This window comes from Oncorhynchus mykiss, chromosome 1, assembly GCF_057628025.1.
Source record: "Oncorhynchus mykiss isolate SJ-2025 chromosome 1, ASM5762802v1, whole genome shotgun sequence".
NCBI classification, from domain to species: Eukaryota; Metazoa; Chordata; class Actinopteri; order Salmoniformes; family Salmonidae; genus Oncorhynchus; species Oncorhynchus mykiss.
In genome coordinates, this window is record NC_143022.1 from 42609378 (window position 1) to 42628622 (window position 19245).

Below are 19245 nucleotides of genomic sequence, written 5' to 3' on the forward strand. Positions count from 1 at the left end.
GAGTAAGTTTACTTAATGGAAATATCTTAAAGATGAAATCTGTTCGTTTTTTGTTCTCCGTGGCAACCAGATGAAGTTCAAATGCAAATAGTGTGAAACGCAACCTGCACACAACAACAAGAAATATATACTGTTCAAATTAACTCACCTGCGCCTCTTTGGTATTGTGATTTCAACAGCCTCAAACTTTCTACACAACATATTGATTACAATGGGAATCAAACTTACGAATTGTGCTTTAAGTTTGCCCTAGAGAATAAGAAAGACACTCCCCTCTGTATTTATTTGTAAATAAAACTTCATTTGTCTCTATACTCCAGCATTTGGGATTTTAGATCAAATGTTTTGAGGCGACAGTACAGAATTTCACCTTTTTGTTTGAGCTTATTTTCATACGGTGCATTTGGAAAGTATTCAGAGCGCTTCTCCACATTTTGTTACGTTACAGCCTTATCCTAAAATGTATTAAATATTTTTTTCTCTCATTAGTCTACACACAATACCCCATAATGAAGAAAAAACAGGTTTTTAGAAAGTTTTCCAAATGTATTACAAAAAAAGAATCATTACAGACCCTATTCAGACCCTTTGCTATGAGACTGGAAATTGACCTCAGGTACATCCTGTTTCCATTGATTGGAGTCCACCTGTGGTAAATTCAATTAATTGGACATGATTTGGACAGGCACACACCTGTCTGTATAAGGTCCCACACTTGACAGCGCATGTCAGAGCAAAAACCAAGCAATGAGGTTGAAAGAATTGTCCGTAGAGCTCCGAGACAGGATTGTGTCGAGGCACAGATCTGGGGAAGGGTACCAAAACATGTCTGCAGCATTGAAGGTCCCCAAGAACACAGTGGACTCCATCATTCTTAAATGGAAGTAGTTTGGAACCACCAAGACTCTTCCAAGAGCTGGCCGCCTGGCCAAACCTAGCAATCAGGGGAGAAGGGCCTTGGTCACGGAGGGGACCAAGAACACGATGGTCACTCTGACAGAGCCCCAGAGTTCCTCTGTGGAGATGGTTGTCCTTCCGGAAGGTTTTCCATCTCTGCAGCACTCCACCAATTAAGCCTTTATGGTAGAGTGGCCAGACGGCAGCCACTCCTCAATAAAAGGCACATGACAGCCCGCTGGGAGTTTGCCAAAAGGCACCTAAAGGACTCTCAAACCATGAGAAACAAGATTGTCTGGTCTGATGAAACCCAGATTGAACTCTTTAGCCTGAATGCCAAGCGTCACATCTGGAGTAAAACTGGCACCATCCCTATGGTGAAGCATGGTGGTGGCAGCGACGCTCCCCGTCCAACCCGACAGAGCTTGAGAGGATCTGCAGAGAAGAATGAAAGAAACACCCCAAATACAGGTGTGCCAAGCGTGTAGCGTCATACCCAAGAAGACTCCAGGCTGTAATATCTGCCAAAGGTGCTTCAACAACGTACTTAGTAAAGGGTCTGAATACTTGTGTGATTTTTCTGTTTGTTTTTTTGTTGCAAAAAATAAACAAAAACAATTGCTTTGTCATTATGGGTTATTGTTTGTAAAACAATGTCATCAATTTTAGAATAAGGCTGCAATGTAACAAAATGTGTAAAAAGTCAAAGGGTCTGAATACTTTCTGAATGCACTGTATCTATTTAACCGTTCAGAAATGTGGAGTGGCAGGTAGCCTAGTGGTTAGAGAATTGAGCCAGTAACATCAGGTTGCTGGTTTGAATAACCGAGCTGACAAGGTGAAAAATCTGTCTGTCTCCTTGAGCAAAGCACTTAACTCTAATTTGCTCCAGGGGCACAGTACTAATATGTCTGATTCACTTAATAGTGTATAAATTCATGGTAAATAATGTATTGTGTCATTTTGGAGTCACCTTTTTTTTATTTTAAATAAGAAAAGAATATGTACTTGAACACTTCTACATTCATGTGGATGCTACCATCATTACGGAAAATCATGAGTCAATCGTGAATACCGATTAGTGAGAAAGATAGTGGCATAAATATCACAAACAACTGCAAATTAATCAAACAAGTTTATGGATTCACAAGCTTAATGTCGTCATTGTGTGCTAGAAATACAATACCAGTCAAGTTTGGACACACCTACTCATTCAAGGGTTTTTCTTTATTTTGACTATTTTCTACATTGTAGAATAATAGTGAATACATCAAAACTATGAAATGGAATCATGTAGTAAGCAAAATAGTTTTCAACAAATTAAAATATATTTTATGAGATTCTTCAAAGTAGCCAACATTTGCCTTGATGACAGCTTTGCACACTCTTGGCATTCTCTCAACCAGCTTCACCTGGAATGTTTTTCCAACAGTCTTGAAGGAGTTGTGCTGAGCACTTGTTGGCTCCTTTTCCTTCACTCTGTGGGACTATCATTTGTTTTTCAACAGGACAATGACCCAACACACCTACAGGCTGTGTAAGGACTATTTGACCAAGAAGGAGAGTGATGGAGTGCTGCATCAGATGACCTGGCCTCCACAATCACCCAACCTCAACCCAATTAAGATGGTTTGGCATGAGTTGGACCACAGAGTGAAGGAAAAGGAGCCAACAAGTGCTAAGCACAAGTCCTTCAAGACTGTTGGAAAAGCCTTCCAGGTGAAGCTAGTTGAGAGAATGCCAAGAGTGTGCAAAGCTGTTGTCAAGGCAGAAGGTGGCTACTTTGAAGAATCTAAAATATATTTTGATTGAACACTTTTCTGCTTACTACATGATTCCATGTGTTATTTCATAGTTTTGATGTCTTCACTATTATTCAACAATGTAGAAAATAGTGAAAATAAAGTAAAACCCTTGAATGAGTAGGTGTCCAAACTGTTGACTGGTACTGTGTGTATATATAAGACAAAATACTAAACTTTTGACAAAATGTGTTAAATTATTAATGAATTTGTCCAAATATGTAAGACACCTTGACAATGGGGGACTTGATACATATAGTGCATTCATTTCTAAACGGTAGAACAGATATGTATGAAAATACCCTTAATTGAAAGGTGACGTTATGTACTTCAAATCTAAAATGCTAGATTATAGAGCCAAATTAAACGTTTTAGCTTCACTGTCCAAATAAATACGTAGGGGAGTGTGTATAAGATGCATAACCTGTCTACATGTAAAAAGAAAAACACAAAAAAACATCCCTTTCTGCCACCTGTCGTGTCATGGATGCGAGCTCACTGTTCAGTCTGTGCTTCTATCCTGCTTTCGCCTACAAACAATAATAATCACCTTTTAACACAGGCCTCTCCTCACCCTTTCCTTACCCCTGTCTCCTCTCACCACTTGCTCCCACCATCAACACCCAGTGTGCTGTCTGCTAACCCTCATCAAAATCATCCTTGTCCTCCTCACAATGTCTCCTCTCATTATGTCTTTGTGACAGAACAACACATTGACATGGCTGTACCCACCAAGTCCAAATCATCCACCTCAAGGTTCCCCCAACTGTGTTAGATGGTGTGTTTATCTTACTGTGAGACTAGGAAGTGGTTAGACTAGATGGACAGGGAGCCAAAATGTCCCTCAGGAGCATTCCCTGTCTGTTTAGATAGTACTGTTGTATAACGATGTATATTGACAACGGACAGAGACGCCACTCTGAATAGATATATATACTGTATATATACTGTTGTACCATGGATCACAATGGATGAGTCAGTCAGAGGACCCCAGACATATCTTTGCCCAGAATTGACCATGGTTGACTGCTGTATATTCACTTGCTGAAATCCAGTTCTTCACCCTCCAGATGTGGAAGTGCAGAGAATGAAAAAAGCGGTGGAGTCACTGATGGCAGCTAATGAGGAGAAGGTACAGTGAACTACAGTTGACCCCCTCACCCCATCTCATTACTCTCGGATAGTTTGTCTTGTCAAGTTTAATGTGGCAGGCCAAAGAAGAGGTTACAACCTCTCCGAACCTCTGTTCAAAAAAATGATCTCTCTGTACCTTGTCACCTGGCTTGTACTTTGACCTTTGTGTGACCCCTCTGCACCTGTAGGATCGTAAGATTGAGGAGCTGAGGCAGTCGCTGCAGCGCTACAAGAAGGTCCAGGACATGGTGATGTCAGTGCAAGAGAAGAAAGGTTTGAGAAGCCATGTTCTATTTCTAAAACCAAGTCCTATCACCTTGATGTACATCAAATCTAATTTTATTAGTCACATGCGCCAAATACAACAGGTGTAGTCCTTACAGGTGTAATGCTTATTTACGAGCCCCTAACCAACAATGCAGTTTTAAAAAATACAGACAAGAATCAGAGATAAAAGTAACAAGTAATTAAAGAGCAGCAGTGAAATAACAATGGTTGGACTGTATACAGGGGGTACCGATACAGAGTCAATGTGAGGTTATTTAAGGTAGTATGTACGTGTAGGTAGAGTTATTAAAGTGACAATGCATACAGCTGAAGTCGGAAGTTTACATACACTTAGGTTGGAGTCATTTTAACCACTCCACAAATTTCTTGTTAACAAACTATAGTTTTGGCAAGTCAGTTAAGATATCTACTTTGTGCATGACAAGTAATGTTTCCAACAATTGTTTACAGACAGATTATTTCACTTATAATTCACTGTATCACAATTCCAGTGGGTCAGAAGTTTACATACACTAAGTTGACTGTGCCTTTAAACAGCTTGGAAAATTCCAGAAAATTATGTCATGGCTTTAGAAGCTTTTGATAGGCTAATTGACATAATTTGAGTCAATTGGAGGTGTACCTGTGGATGTATTTCAAGGCCTACCTTCAAATTCAGTGCCTCTGCTTGACATCATGGGGAAATCAAAAGAAATCAGCCAAGAAAAAAATTGTAGACCTCCACAAATCTGGTTCATCCTTGGGAGAAATTTCCAAATGCTTGAAGGTACCATGTTCATCTGTACAAACAATAGCACGCAAGTATAAAGACCATGGGACCACGCAGCCGTCATACCACTCAGGAAGGAGATGCGTTCTGTCTCTTAGAGATTAACTTACTTTGGTGCGAAAAGTGCAAATCAATCCCAGAACAACAGCAAAGGACCTTGTGAAGATACTGGAGGAAACCGGTGCAAATAGTCTGGGTAGCCATTTGACTAGATGTTCAGGAGGCTTGGGGTAGAAGCTGTTTTGAAGCCTCCTGGACCTAGACTTGGTGCTCCAGTACCTTTTGCCGTGCGGTAGCTGAGAGAACAGTCTATGACTAGGGTGGCTGGAGTCTTTGACAATTTTTAGGGCCTTCCTCTGACACCGCCTGGTACAGAGGACCTGGATGGCAGGAAGCTTGGCCCCAGTGATGTACTGGGCCGTTCGCACTACCCTCTGAAGTGCCTTGCGGTCGGAGGCCGAGCAGTTGCCATACCAGTGAGTGATGCAACCAGTCAGGAGGCTCTCGATGGTGCAGCTGTAGAACTTTTGAGGATCTGAGGAGCCATGCCAAATCTTTTATCTCCTGGGGGGGAATAGGTTTTGTCTTGCCCTCTTCACGACTGTCTTGGTGTGCTTAGTTTGTTGGTGATGTGGACGCCAAGGAACTTGAAGCTCTCAACCTGCTCCACTACAGCCTCGTCAATGAGAATGGGGGCATGCTCTGTCCTCCTTTTCATATGGTCCACAATCATCTCATTTGTCTTGATCACATTGAGGGAGAGGTTGTTGTCCTGGCACCACACAGCCAAGTCTCTGACCTCAGCCTATAGGGAGGTCTCATAGTTGTCGGTGATCAGGCCTGTGTCAGCGGCAAATTTAATGATGGTGTTGGAGTCGTGCCTAGCCGTGCCGTCATGAGTGAACAGGGAGTACAGGAGAGAACTGGGCATACACCCATGAGTGGGCCCCTGTGTTGAGGATCAGCTTGGCAGATGTGTTGTTACCTACCCTTACCACCTGGGAGCGGCCTGTCAGGAAGTCCAGGATCCATTTGCAGAGGGAGATGTTTTGTCCCAGGGTCCTTAGCTTGTTGATGAGCTTTGAGGGCATTTTGCTGTTGAACGCTGAGCTCTAGTCAATGAATAGCATTCTCACTTAGGTGTTCCTTTTGTCCAGGTGGGAAAGGGCAGCGTGGAGTGCAATGGATATTGCATCATCTGTGGATCTGTTGGGGTGGTATGCAAATTGGAGTAGGTCTAGGGTTTTTGGGATGATGATGTTGATGTGAGCCATGACCAACCTTTCAAGGCACTTCATGGCTACATACTTGCTACGTGCTATGGGTCGGTATTTGTTTACGCAGGTCACCTTAGTGTTTTTGGACACAGGGACTATGGTGGTCTGCTTGAAACATGTTGGTATTAGACTCGGCTAGGGAGAGGTTGAAAATGTCAGTGAAGACACTTGACAGTTGGTCAGTGCATGCTCGGAGTACACGTCCTGGTGATCCATCTTGCCCTGTGGCCTTGTGAATGTTGACCCGTTTAAAGGTCTTACTCGCATCGACTGTGGAGAGTGTGATCACACAGTTGTCCGGAATAGCTGGTGATCTCATGCATGTTTCAATGTTTGCTTCAAAGTGAGCGTTGAAGTAGTTTAGCTCGTCTGGTAGGCTCGTGTCCCTGGGCAGCTCTTGGCTGTGCTTCCCCTTGTAGTCTGTAATGGTTTGCAAGCCCTGCCACATCCGACAAGCGTCAGAGCCGGTGTAGTACGATGCTGACCTTGTGAATGACTTGTCAGATGCAGTTTAAGTAGTGATACCGAAGTGATTTGTAAGAGCTGATAGAAGTGTTCTTGATGTCAAATCTTTAAACTTCAAAGCTTCACATTTCTGGCATTGGGCTCCAATAGAATGGACAACTCTGAACTCTCTCTCTAGGCTACATTCAAAGCTGACTGCTAAAAATAACTCATCTTCCATTCCAGACAAAACCAAAGATGGTGAGAGTGATGAGAGTAACAGCGACAACTCCCTCTCTGTGATGTCAACGACAACCACCCCGGTTGCCCTGGAGTCGGAGAGGCACGCGCTAGCTGGAGTCGAGGAAGTAGCAGCGAAGAACCCAGACGAGGTACAGGATTACGTGATGATTTATAGATTGACTAAACAGGCTAAGGCCCTCGGATCACGGAACAGATTATATTTCTATGAGTTCATCTGTCACCCTCATTAGACCTTCTCAAAAATCCTTGATGTCCTCCAACCAATGAAACAGTCAATGATGACACATGCTGTCCTTAGATTTCACACTTCTGAATGAGGTGTTGAGTCGCTGTCACTTTGTCAAATTAGTCTGGTAACATTAAATGTAGCTTTGCAGTGACACTTGTCTTTTTGAATTATGACAACACCATTGTCTTGACTGCTCGTTATTCTTAGTCTACTAAATCGTAAAAACACCTTGACACAACAGAGAAAAGTAACATCTGACTTTGATGGCGGTTGTATTTTACTACATGTTTTTCCCCGTTTTGGTCCTCTGCCTCAATGCATAGCTGGAGACGCACTATGGAGCTACTGAAGTGCCTTCGGCAACAACCCGCCCTACAGTCCAGTCAGCCTGCGCTCAGAGCGTGCCAGAGCTTAACCAAGCTGAACCTGAGAGGTGAGCTGAACTAGATGATTATCTATAATCTTTGTAACGGGCTTCAGCTAAACCTGTGGGACAATTTCCAAATTTCTTCCAGAACAACATCTGCTTTTCTTCAAGAACAATGTTAGTGTTTGGCTTTGGGTGTCTGTCCAGTGCTGTTCTTTTTACTAGGGACAAAGCGGGAACGGACCTACCTGAATTTCCCCAATGGACACTCTTGTTTACATTGCAAAATATTTTGCTACTGTGCACACACCTGTTGATGAACAAAGTACCTTAGTTTGAACATTAGATGAACAAAGTACCTGTGTACCTTAGTTTGCCTCTGAGCAGAGTGAGCTGACTAGGAAAGAGAGATGTCTTGACTGGTGTGTAGACCTAGTTCCTCAAATGAGACCCGGCTATGGAAAAGGTCAACACCTAGGCAAGATATCACGCCTCATCTTGCCTTAGCGTGGTAAATGGGGCATAATTCATGACATTTGGACACCACGAGGTCCAAGGTGTCCCATAAGGGTGTTTAAATCCGCTTGACTGACAAATAAGGCTTCCTACGACAAATATCGATAGCCTCCACACCCATGTTTGACAGTGTACAGTATAGCGTGTAGCAGGCAGCTCACAGCTTGTCTGTGTTAGCATGGCGTTAAAGTCCCAACACTCTGCAGCGAGGCAGGGGATCAGGAAGTGTCACAGGAGGCTCCCCTATCATGTGATACTCCACAGTGAGTATGCCCATGGTGTGAAGCCACGTGTCGTTATCCTTTTGCTCAAAGCTTCCGCTGTCTGTCAGATTGTCTTCCTGCCGAAGGCCAGCGGTTCAGTACCGCACTTTGACCGCACCTCTTGGCACATTGACTAGATTAAAGTCTTGTAGTGTTCACTGTGATGAGCTTTGCCATTTTAGGACCCTGCGTGTCCCAAAGTCAGCGAGTCAGGAAAACTTGTATGTCAGCAACAGTGAAAAGGTAAAGATATTTCTGAATTCCCTTGAAGTTCTAAAGTCATCATTATCATGATTGGATTTGATCATTAACACTCCATCCCATGTCATCATACCTGTGACAGATTACATTGGTGATTGACGAAAAGCCAACAGAGGTGAGTCTGTTCTCTACAGTCTTCTTTCCATATTTCGGGGTCAGACACTTTATTTTTTGCTTATCCTCTCTTTATCATTCTTTAAATTGTTTTCCACTTTGGCCTCATCCGTCTTGTTAAAAGGCTGATAACCTATTCCTTATGAGGTTAGCATCCTCAGTAAAGTGAGTGAGTTTCACCTTGGTTTCATTGCATGCGTTTGATTGCCTTCTATCATATTGCATTGAAATTGATCAATCCTTTACACTTAAAGCCAACTCTACACTGTCAGTTATTTTCAAATGCAATTTCTTAAAGATGGTTTTATTTATTACTACATGTGTGTGAAATGACCTGCTTCTGGCATTGTGTGAACTGATTTAGCAGATAATGGCTATTTTGAAGGAGGTTTTTACTTGCAATGACTGTGATATGTTTATTTTTACCTACTGTGCCTTAGTTGAATGCGCTGATTGTAAGTCACTCTGGATAAGAGCGTCCGCTAAATGACCAAAATGTCAAATTGACGTGTCAACTCTGTATTTTACTACTGTTCAGAATAAGGCTGTGGAGGACATCGATAAGATCAGCGAGCGCCCGCCCAAGTCTCCCTCTTCATCTCGCCCAGAGGACGACAGCTTCGGTACCAAGAAGGCTCGCTCCTCCTTTGGCCGAGGCTTCTTCAAGATCAAGGGGGGCAAGAGGACAGCCAGCACCCCTAACCTGGGTAAGATAGGGTGGATGGATGGCCTAGTGTGCGTGAATGGGCTGTGGGTCTCAGGTGGAAGCTTTGTGGGGACAGGTCCCATATTCACAAAGCAACTTAGAGTAGGAGTGCTGATCTTGGATCAGCTCCTCCCTGTCCATGTAACTTTGTTCATTATGAACTTAGGCAAAACCGATCCTAGAGCAGCAGTCTTACTCTGAGATGCTTTTTTTAATAAGGGCCCAGATATAACCCTGCTACTTAATGGTTTTTGACAGTTATTTTGCTTCTTTTGTGCTCTTTTGACTTGAACTGTTAATGACATGATTAGTAAGATTGTAGTGTTATTCTTTGCTTTTAAATATATGTGCAGTGTATATACAGCAAAATGTCTTTCTCTGAGCAATTGTATTAGTATAAAATAACAAAATATCTATATTTTTTGGAGGATAGAATATAGCCTAGTATTTAAAATTATTTATTTTATACAGCCATTCCTCATCTTTATCAATGGGGCCAATAAATTCGAACCCCACGTGTTTCTGACACTTAATTCAGAGGTTTAGAGGAGAAACAATGGAAAGGGTTTACACAGGGAGTCATATCTGACATGCAGGGGAGTGGTACCACACCGGCTCTGCACAATCTTTGTTTTATTCTGAAGACTGAGCGGTTCTTTCCAAAGAGCTTAGTTTTTCGGATGTAGCTTTTAAAAAATTGTTTTATGTCCCTTAAACCACACCCATAGTTAAAATACATACAAACAGCATAATTACTAGTCCCACAAACTGTTCTCCCTGTCTGATTATGAAAATGTAGCCTAGTGTGTGTGTGTGCTTTGTATGTATGTGTTATCTGCCTCCTGCCCCTACCATCATACTATGAATATCCCCTGTTGTTTTTCACTTCAGTAACCTTTGGCCTCTTTGCTTTGTGTAACGCATTGTGATGACCGCAGCTGGATTGCAAGTGCCCCTATGCTAGGTACAGAATAATGGAGCCATTATGTCTTCAGGGCAAGGCGGGCTGCAGTATGGCCCCTCTGGAGGAATGACCAGTACTGGATATGACCCCTGACCTCATAACATTCCCCCCCACCCCATTCCTTCCCAAACACACTCAACCAACTGTTGACTTTCGACTTTCACCTAACTCACAAACTTGTGTAAGCTGAAGTGTCGTTTGTAATTAAATGTCTCCCAACACTTAGAAATGTATTATAGGTTTTGAACTCTCTTGGGTGCCCACTTTATATGGTTTATGAGTTGAGGGTGACTTCTATATTCCAAGACATATTGGTAGACATGTTGGTAGAAAGTAAGGGTAGGAATTTCTATTCTTTGTAATTCAATTTCAGAACTCATGATTCACCCAAGTCTTAAAGATCTTGGCGGTGACCTTTTTATTCCAAGACTTAATGAAACATGCTCATGTTGATATAACTTGGGAGTTCATGCATAGAGAAGAAAGGGTTTGAATTTCCACTCTAGACATTTGACATAGAGGTTACTCTCAGGCCACCATGCACCCATGGCAAGGCCCTGTTGTGGCTCCTATTGTGGTCGTCCGTTTAGTATATAATTCTACAGTAGCTACACCAGACTTCCTTGTATACAACCACACCCATGTTACCAGCGGTTGTTCCTCGCCAAACTGCTTTTTATGAGCACCAGTGCTGGACAGCATCAAAGCTGAGAGACAGCGTGTTTTTTGTATGTTAGTTCTGTACATCTGTAAACTCTGCATGTATATGGGCTCTTTTCTATTTCTGTTCAAACTCCCCTCGCACCAAACCATATCTGGGTCTTATTACCTGATGATGTCATCTGCAATGATGCCACCCCATAGGAATTGAACTGCCAACATTCATATAGCCGTTTCCTTAAACGTACTAACCACCGTCAGATCCTGACTGTTGTTGTTTCTCAAGTTAGACCACCTCACTCTCCCATGTACACGCTCAGTGAGGTGAGTCTCCTTTAGGAATGTGTGTTTGCACAAATTATCCTCTGTTTAAGTCTAATAAGGAAATGGGAATTAAATGCATTTCAGTCCTGTTTTGTCTTTACACCAGTGCATAACTAGTCTTTGAATGATGTAAGGCCTACAACTAAAGTTCTCTTTGGTGCTTTTATAGTCTCCACTCCATTGCATGCGTTAAGGGGGGTTCTACTAACCTAACACATGGAATTGTTTTAAAATGGTTCTGCCGAAGATCATTTAGCAACTTGATTTAGAATTTTAGATTGAATTTGGCCTTTACTGCTGTAGCCCAAAGAAACACATTGAATAACATTCATAAATGGCACAAAATAAATAACAGGGAATAAGGTTTTAGTGTCTGTCCTATATCTAGGAGATATAAGAATGCTAGATGGGGTGGGGACACAACGACTTCCATACTTCCATTTAGTGATGCACCAATATGACATTTTTGGTCGATACTGATTTTTTCCTTGCCAAAAAAAAAAACGCTTTTTAGCGGCCTTTTAAGCATTCTCGTACAGTTAAATAGTTAACTCACACACATGGACGCAGCGGTCTAAGGTACTGCATCTCAGTGCAAGAGGCGTCACTGCAGTCCCTGGTTCGAATCCAGGCTGTATCACATCCGCCAGTGATTAGGAGGCACATTTGACCCAGTGTCGTCCTGTTTTGGCCGGGGTAGGCAATAATTGTAAATAAGAATTTGTTCTTAACTGATTTGCCTAGTTAAAGGTTACACACACACACACACACACACACACACACACAACACACTGACCAAAAATATATTTTGTTGGGATTTACGCATGTCCCCATTACCAGTAGAATATAATCAAAACCCATATCTTTCACTTACTTGCTGTTCTGTTTCGTTGTTCATTTGTTCAGTCGTTTCTTTCTCAACCAGGATTTCTCATACTATGGAAGCCCTTTTGGGTCTTTGCGTGTCAAAAAAGATACACGTCAAATAACGCTGTTTGACGTGTCTCTGTCCCAGCTATTTGACCAATCAGGACCTGAATATGACTGCACATCACATAATTTAACAAGTTCATTCTTGTTTTACGTAGTTATTGCACATTGATTACACGATCACTCGTATCTCATGTCACAATGAGTCATCGATACGTATGCTATGATGCTGGTAAAGTTATCTCGCGCACCTACAGTGCTGGTCATTAAAAACGAATCTTGCTAGCTCATGGATGCAAACAATGTTCTTCCCCCAAAACATAGCAAAACGATAATCTGTTTCAATAGCTATACTTAGCTAGCTAACTTAAATAGCTAGGTGTCATCTAAAATAACCCTAATTTATAAGACAGCTCTTATTTGATTAATGGTGGTCGGACCCATCTATGTGAAGCTAGCCACAATAAGGATTAGCCACAATAGTGGACTTTTCGGTTAGCCTTCAAAATAAAAGTATGTCTTTGACAGTGATGCAAATTAATACAATTAGTGGAATGCCATAATAGAATAGATCATGCTAAAGGAGTTTGGAATGTTATAATAAAAACGACAAAAGACAAAAATCTGTTGAAATCACACTGGATGTATTATACTTTAGAATTGCATTGGGGCATACGTATTTCACTATACAGCCTTAACTATGGATTGTGAATCAATGACATGGGTTATGAGTCTACCCAGTGACACCCAGAGAGCATTAGCATCGTAGCTCTTATTGCGGGACTCTGAAACAGATGTGAATTGAGACACATTTATTGTCAACCTATGTGTATTGAACACTATTCCCGAGGAAAAACAATACTGCGTGGATGTTTTGGGGTCTGATAACTCTGAGGAGGACGTTGGGAAAACATATCTTGGGTATTGAGTAGACTGATACCCCATTTCATTGATCCTTAGGTAAAGCTGTACAGTGGAATATGAATGTCAATACACACAATAGGCTGACTGGGGAGGTGTTTTCACACAGTCACAGTCCCGCGATAAGCGCTACAGTGCTAATATTTGCGTAAACTCTTTTAAACTCTTGTTTAACATTATCTAGTCTAAATATGGCACAATTCCACCAAGTATAACCTTCTGCATCCCTTTCAAAGATGTACTTTTATTTTAAAGGCAAACCGCATATTATGCTATTGTGCCTAATCCTTTTTGTGGCTAGCTTCACAACACAACCCTGTCCAGTTGAGCCTCACTAGCCAGATAAAGCTAGCTGGCTGCTTATATCATTAGCTTCTGGCAACAGGGTTAAGTAGCTGGCTAGCTATTTATTTTCATGAACTAAAGTTCAATTTCAATAAGCAAACAACACGTGGCTACCTAGCTAATACTTACTCACAAGGATTCCTAAATCATTGCTAAGAATAATGAAAATGACTGCAGTTTCTACTGGCCATTTGTTTTCAGGCTGGTTGTATTGTTGCCTGCTCGGTACCAAGCTAAAGCTAGCTACCCCAGAAGTTGTGGTCAATCAAATAATGCTTTATTACCAACCGACAGCAGTGGAGAAGGTGGAAAGTTTTAAGTTCCTCAGCGTACACATCACAGACCGACTGAAATGGTCCACTCACACAGACAGTGTGGTGAAGAAGGCACAACAGTGCCTCTTCAACCTCAGGAGGCTGAAGAAATTTGGCTTGACACCCAAAACCCTGACAAACTTTTACAAATGCACAATCGAGAGCATCCTGTTGGGTTGTATCACAGCTTGGTACGGCAACTGCACCGCCCTCAACCGCAAGGCTCTCCAGAGGGTGGTGCGGTCTGCACAACGCATCACCAGGGGCAAACTACCTGCCCTCCATGACACCTACAGCACCCAATGTCACAGGAAGGCCAAAAAGATAGTCATAGACATCAACCACCCAAGCCACTGCCTGTTCACACCACTACCATCCAGAAGGCGAGGTCAGTAGAGGTGCATCAAAGCTGGGATGGAGAGACTGAAAAACAGCTTTTATCTCAAGGCCATCAGACTGCTAAACAGCAATCACTAACTCAGAGAGGCTGCTGCCTACATTGAGACCCAACCACTGGCCACTTTAATAAATGGATCACTAGTCATTTTATACAATGCACTCTAAATAATGCCACTTTAATAATGTTTACATATCTTACATTACTCATATCACATGTAATACTGTATTTTAAACCATCTATTGCACTGTGTGCCTATGAAGCTTGGCCATCGCTCATCCATATACTTACATGTACATATTCTTATTCCATCCCTTTAGATTTGTGTGTGTTAGGTAGTTGTTGGGGAATTGTTAGATCACTTGTTAGATATTACTACACTGTCGGAACTAGAAGCACAAGCATTTCGCTACACTCGCATTAACATCTACCAACCATGTGACAAATAGATTTTGTAAACGCATCGTTTGTGTCGGTGTTTGCTTGTTTGTAGATTTTTTTTGTACAGCTTTGACAGTGCTACTGATAGTGGTGGCGCGTGGCTTGCACGTGCAAATTCAGAACACACAACATTCTATAATAGAACTGTGTTATTTGACATGTCAAATTGAAGCTTATTTAACACATCAAATAGTGTTATTTGACGTTTGTCTTTTTTGACACGCGAAGACTCAAACGGCATTGCATAGTATGTCGTGAAGCTAATACCAGTGATGCTATTACTGTGTAACTCCGGTAGGGCAACATCTGAAAAATAGCGCACTTCACTTGGTAGTGTGTACCGGTGCTTGACCAGTCGGTGAAAGCCAACATCACCCACGACAGAGAACGGTTCATTGTCAAGGGCAATGAATTCCATTATGTTGGTGTTAATGGATTTCGCCTTTTGAGTTGTCTCGCTGAAATGTTCTTACTCTTTCAAATAACTTCTTGATTTGTTGACTGCTCGATCCACACAGCAGACATTGTGGGCTAGGTTAGGAATGCTGTGTTGCACGTGTAGCACAAAATTTTACGTGGCGTCATTATGTCATGTACTTACGTTTATATAGGTGTGCACTAATATGTTCACTGATATATCGTGCATCCCTATTTCCTTTATTTGTTTTAACCCGTCGACTCACATTTCTCCGCTAGGAATCGACTCCTAAGATTCAGTATGTTTGCAACAGAGGAAACTATTTGCCCTAGTCTACTTCGAGAACACAAACTCTCGCATCTTTCACAGCAAAGAAAGAGCGAACTAGAGAGGGAAAGAGCGATGGGAGAGGCACAACCAGGTATAGGTAGGCATGTCAGCCATCAGGTAGACAGACATGGGAGTCGAGGGATCGATTCTTTTGAAGAATAGAGGAGGAAACCAGAGTGCCTTCATTTTGCTATTTGATTGGTTATACCAGTGACCGTGGACGTTTGCCTGACAAGTAACTGTTACTGGAAATTCTATAACTGTCACAGCCCTATCGGACGCTACAGATGTTTTTGTGAGATGTCTCCTTGTCTTACAAACAGCGCTGTAGCTCTGCCACTTTCCACCGCAGATGCGGAAGGCCGGCATCGGGTAGCACATGCAAGGAATAGATCTCTAGCTTAAACAGACAGATTTTTATGGGTATTCAAAACATTTTTAATTAGCGGGTTATAACAGACCAGACTGTCAGGGTATTAGTGTTGATGCCACCCCCACGATCTCGTTGTCTGGGGGTTGCCTCAGCCTCTGACCCTGGGAAGCAGATATCTGTGCATGGTTTTGTCTGAAATGACACCCTATTCCCTATACGGTGTACTATTAACTAGAGCCCTGGACAAATATAATGCACTACATAGGAAATAGGGTGCAATTTCGGACACGCCCCATGGCTGTCACCTCAGTCGGCATGGTAGCATGGCGGTGCTGATGCCTTGTTTGTACAGCTGAGACCGTGCGAGAGGGGGGCACTGACCATCTGGACCTGGCCGGGCTACCCCAGAGGTCAGCCATCAGCGACAGCACCAACACACTGACCAGTGTGACCTCCACTACCTCTCCCGAGGGCAAGAAGAAGTCCAGGGGAATCAAGGCACTCTTTGGAAAGTGAGTGTAAAGATGATTGGTACGGAACACCAAACGAAGGACACTAACTGAAAGGGAGTGATTACTTGAATTTGTCCAATACAAAATGCTTGTTTTCGGTTTCTGTTCCAAAACAATTTTCTACGGTGTGCGCTAATGAATGCAACCCTGGTTAATCTTAATCTGATTTAGCTTGCAATATATAGCTGAAGTCAAAAGTTTACATACACCTTAGCCAAATACATTTAAACTCAGTTTTTCACAATTTTCACAATTCCTGACATTTAATCCTAGTAAAAATTCCCTGTTTTAGGTCAGTTAGGACCACCACTTTATTTTAAGAATGTGAAATGTCAGAATAATAGTAGAGAGAATGATTTATTTCAGCTTTTATTTCTTTCATCACATTCCCAGTGGGTCAGAAGTTTACATACACTCAATTAGTATTTGGTAGCATTGCCTTTAAATTGTTTAACTTGGGTCAAACGTTTCGGGTAGCCTTCCATAAGCTTCCCACAATAAGTTGGGTGAATTTTGGCCCATTCCTCCTGACAGAGCCGGTGTAACTGAGTCAGGTTTGTAGGCCTCCTTGCCCGCACACGCCTTTTCAGTTCTGTCCATACATTTTCTATAGGATTGAGGTCAGAGCTATGCGATGGCCATTCCAATACCTTGACTTTGTTGTCCTTAAGCCATTTTGCCACAACTTTGGAAGTATGCTTGGGTTTATTGTCCATTTGGAAGACCCATTTGCGACCAAGCTTTAACTTCCCGACTGATGTCTTGAGATGTTGCTTTAATATATCCATATAATTTTCCTACCTCATGATGCCATCTATTTTGTGAAGTGCACCAGTCCCTCCTGCAGCAAAGCTCCAAAATAGTACGATCTTTGTCCCCATGTGCAGTTGCAAACCGTAGTCTGGCTTTTTTTATGCCGGTTTTGGAGCAGTGGCTTCTTCCTTGATGAGCAGCCTTTCAGGTTATGTCGATATACGACTCGTTTTACTGTGGATATAGATACTTTTGCAGCTGTTTCCTCCAGCATCTTCACAAGGTCCTTTGCAGTTGTTCTGGGATTGATTTGCACTTTTCTCACCAAAGTACGTTCATCTCTAGGAGACAGAACGCATCTCCTTCCAGAGCGGTAATGAGGGCTGCTTGGTTCCATGGTGTTTATACTTGCATACTATTGTTGTACAGATGAACGTGGTACCGTCAGGCGTTCGGAAGTTGCTCCCAAGGATGAACCAGGCTTGTGGAGGTCTTGTGGAGGTCTTGGCTGATTTCTTTTGATTTTCCCATCTTTTGATTTTCCCATGATGTCAAGCAGAGGCACTGAGTTTGAAGGTAGGCCTTGAAATACATCCACAGGTACACCGCCAATTGACTCAAATGAGATGTCAATCAGCCTATCAGAAGCTTCTAAAGCCGTGACATTTTCTGAAATTGTCCAAGCTGTTCAAAGACAGTCAACTTAGTGTATGTAAACTTCTGACCCACTGGAATTGTGATACAGTGAATTATAAGTGAAATGATCTTGTCTAAACAATTGTTGGAAAAATTACTTGTGTCATGCACAAACGAGTTTGAATGACTCCAACCTTAGTGTATGTAAACTTCCGACTTCAACTAAGTAACAGAAACATGTTTTGGAGATGTATTATTTTATAAATTGCTTTCTGCAGTGGTTACTCCACCACCACAACTTTCAACCATGACCAGACTTAATTTATTTATCGTTTTTTTGTGTGTTTCTTTTCCCTTTTAAGGCTGAGGAGAAGTCAGTCCACCACGTTCAACCTGGATGACAACCTATCAGAGCCGGTTGAGTTCAAGAGGGGCGGAGTCCGGGCCACAGCAGGACCCAGACTGGGATGGTCCCGGGACCTACAGCAATCACCCAACATGTTAGTGTGAATGTGCACTCACCTTGAATTAATTTGAAACGACAAGTTAGTGTGCACAGTGCACTCCCCTTGAATAATGATGATGAGGAAGTTAAATCGAAACTACAATGGTCAAGTCATTCAGAAATGTAAGCTAGTGTGTCCTACTGTAATTCTCTCACTTGTAGTGACTTGGACACCCCGTTTGCCCGCTGGTCCAAGGAGCAGGTGTGTGACTGGCTACAGGAGCAGGGACTGGGGCTCTACCTGAACATGGCCCACGTGTGGATCTCTTCTGGACAGACTCTGCTGCAGGCCTCACAGCAGGATCTAGAGAGGGTGAGAACTGAGCAGGAGAGATATTATATCTCAATGAGACTGACCTGTATGAATAAAGGTTAAATGGAACGAAAAAACACCTGCAGTACATTGCAGTACACCTCCAGTACAACCATATGTTATTTGTTATTATAAACTGGGTGGTTCGAGCCCCGACTGCTGATTGGCTGACTGCCGTGGTATATCAGACCATATAATCTAGAGGCAAAATAAACGCACACCTATTTAGGCGAGGTGCTGGCTTGAGGAGTGGAACACTTAAAAATAAAAATAAAGGAGAGCCGCACACTCTAGGAGCTCAGATGCAAAAAAATGTTATGTCCAATGTTTGACAGACAAGCTGCCTTCATCAGGATATAATGACAAACACTGTGGGATGACTAATTTATGTAGTGCCAAAAGTCATGGCTGTGTGTGGCCGGATATCATTGGTTAATTCTCATATTAAAACAGCATACAAAAAACAAATGGATAGCGTACGATCATAGATGCAATTTGGCTACATAAGCCTACAAACATTTACAACAGCAAAATCACATTAATGACTTCAGATTAGTCTATGTTGGGGGAGCAAGGGTCTTTAAATTAAAGATCCAGACAGCCTCTTGTTTTAACAATTAAATTGTCGAGGTCAACCCCTCTCCTAGGGAGGGTGACATGTTCGATGCCAATATAACATAAAGACGAAATTGAGTGGTTTTCTTCCAAAAAGTGGCCGCAACTGGGTTAGTCCAGTTTTTGCACCTAGTGGTGCTACGATGCTCTGAGATACGTACTT

General features: G+C 42.3%; 1 protein-coding gene across 6 annotated transcripts in view; it reads left to right on the plus strand.

Moving 5' to 3' along the window:
* LOC110522805 (liprin-beta-1) overlaps nt 1-19245 on the plus strand; it is a 74736-nt gene that overhangs the window by 32935 nt on the left and 22556 nt on the right. For all 6 annotated transcript variants that reach the window (XM_021601257.3, XM_021601258.3, XM_090230828.1 and 3 more), the window contains 10 exons: nt 3770-3831; nt 4022-4106; nt 6858-7003; nt 7428-7537; nt 8433-8493; nt 8594-8626; nt 9164-9332; nt 16101-16260; nt 18012-18149; nt 18317-18467. In XM_021601257.3, coding sequence (XP_021456932.3) covers nt 3770-3831; nt 4022-4106; nt 6858-7003; nt 7428-7537; nt 8433-8493; nt 8594-8626; nt 9164-9332; nt 16101-16260; nt 18012-18149; nt 18317-18467 — 1115 coding nt within the window. The remainder of the gene's footprint in view (nt 1-3769; nt 3832-4021; nt 4107-6857; nt 7004-7427; nt 7538-8432; nt 8494-8593; nt 8627-9163; nt 9333-16100; nt 16261-18011; nt 18150-18316; nt 18468-19245) is intronic.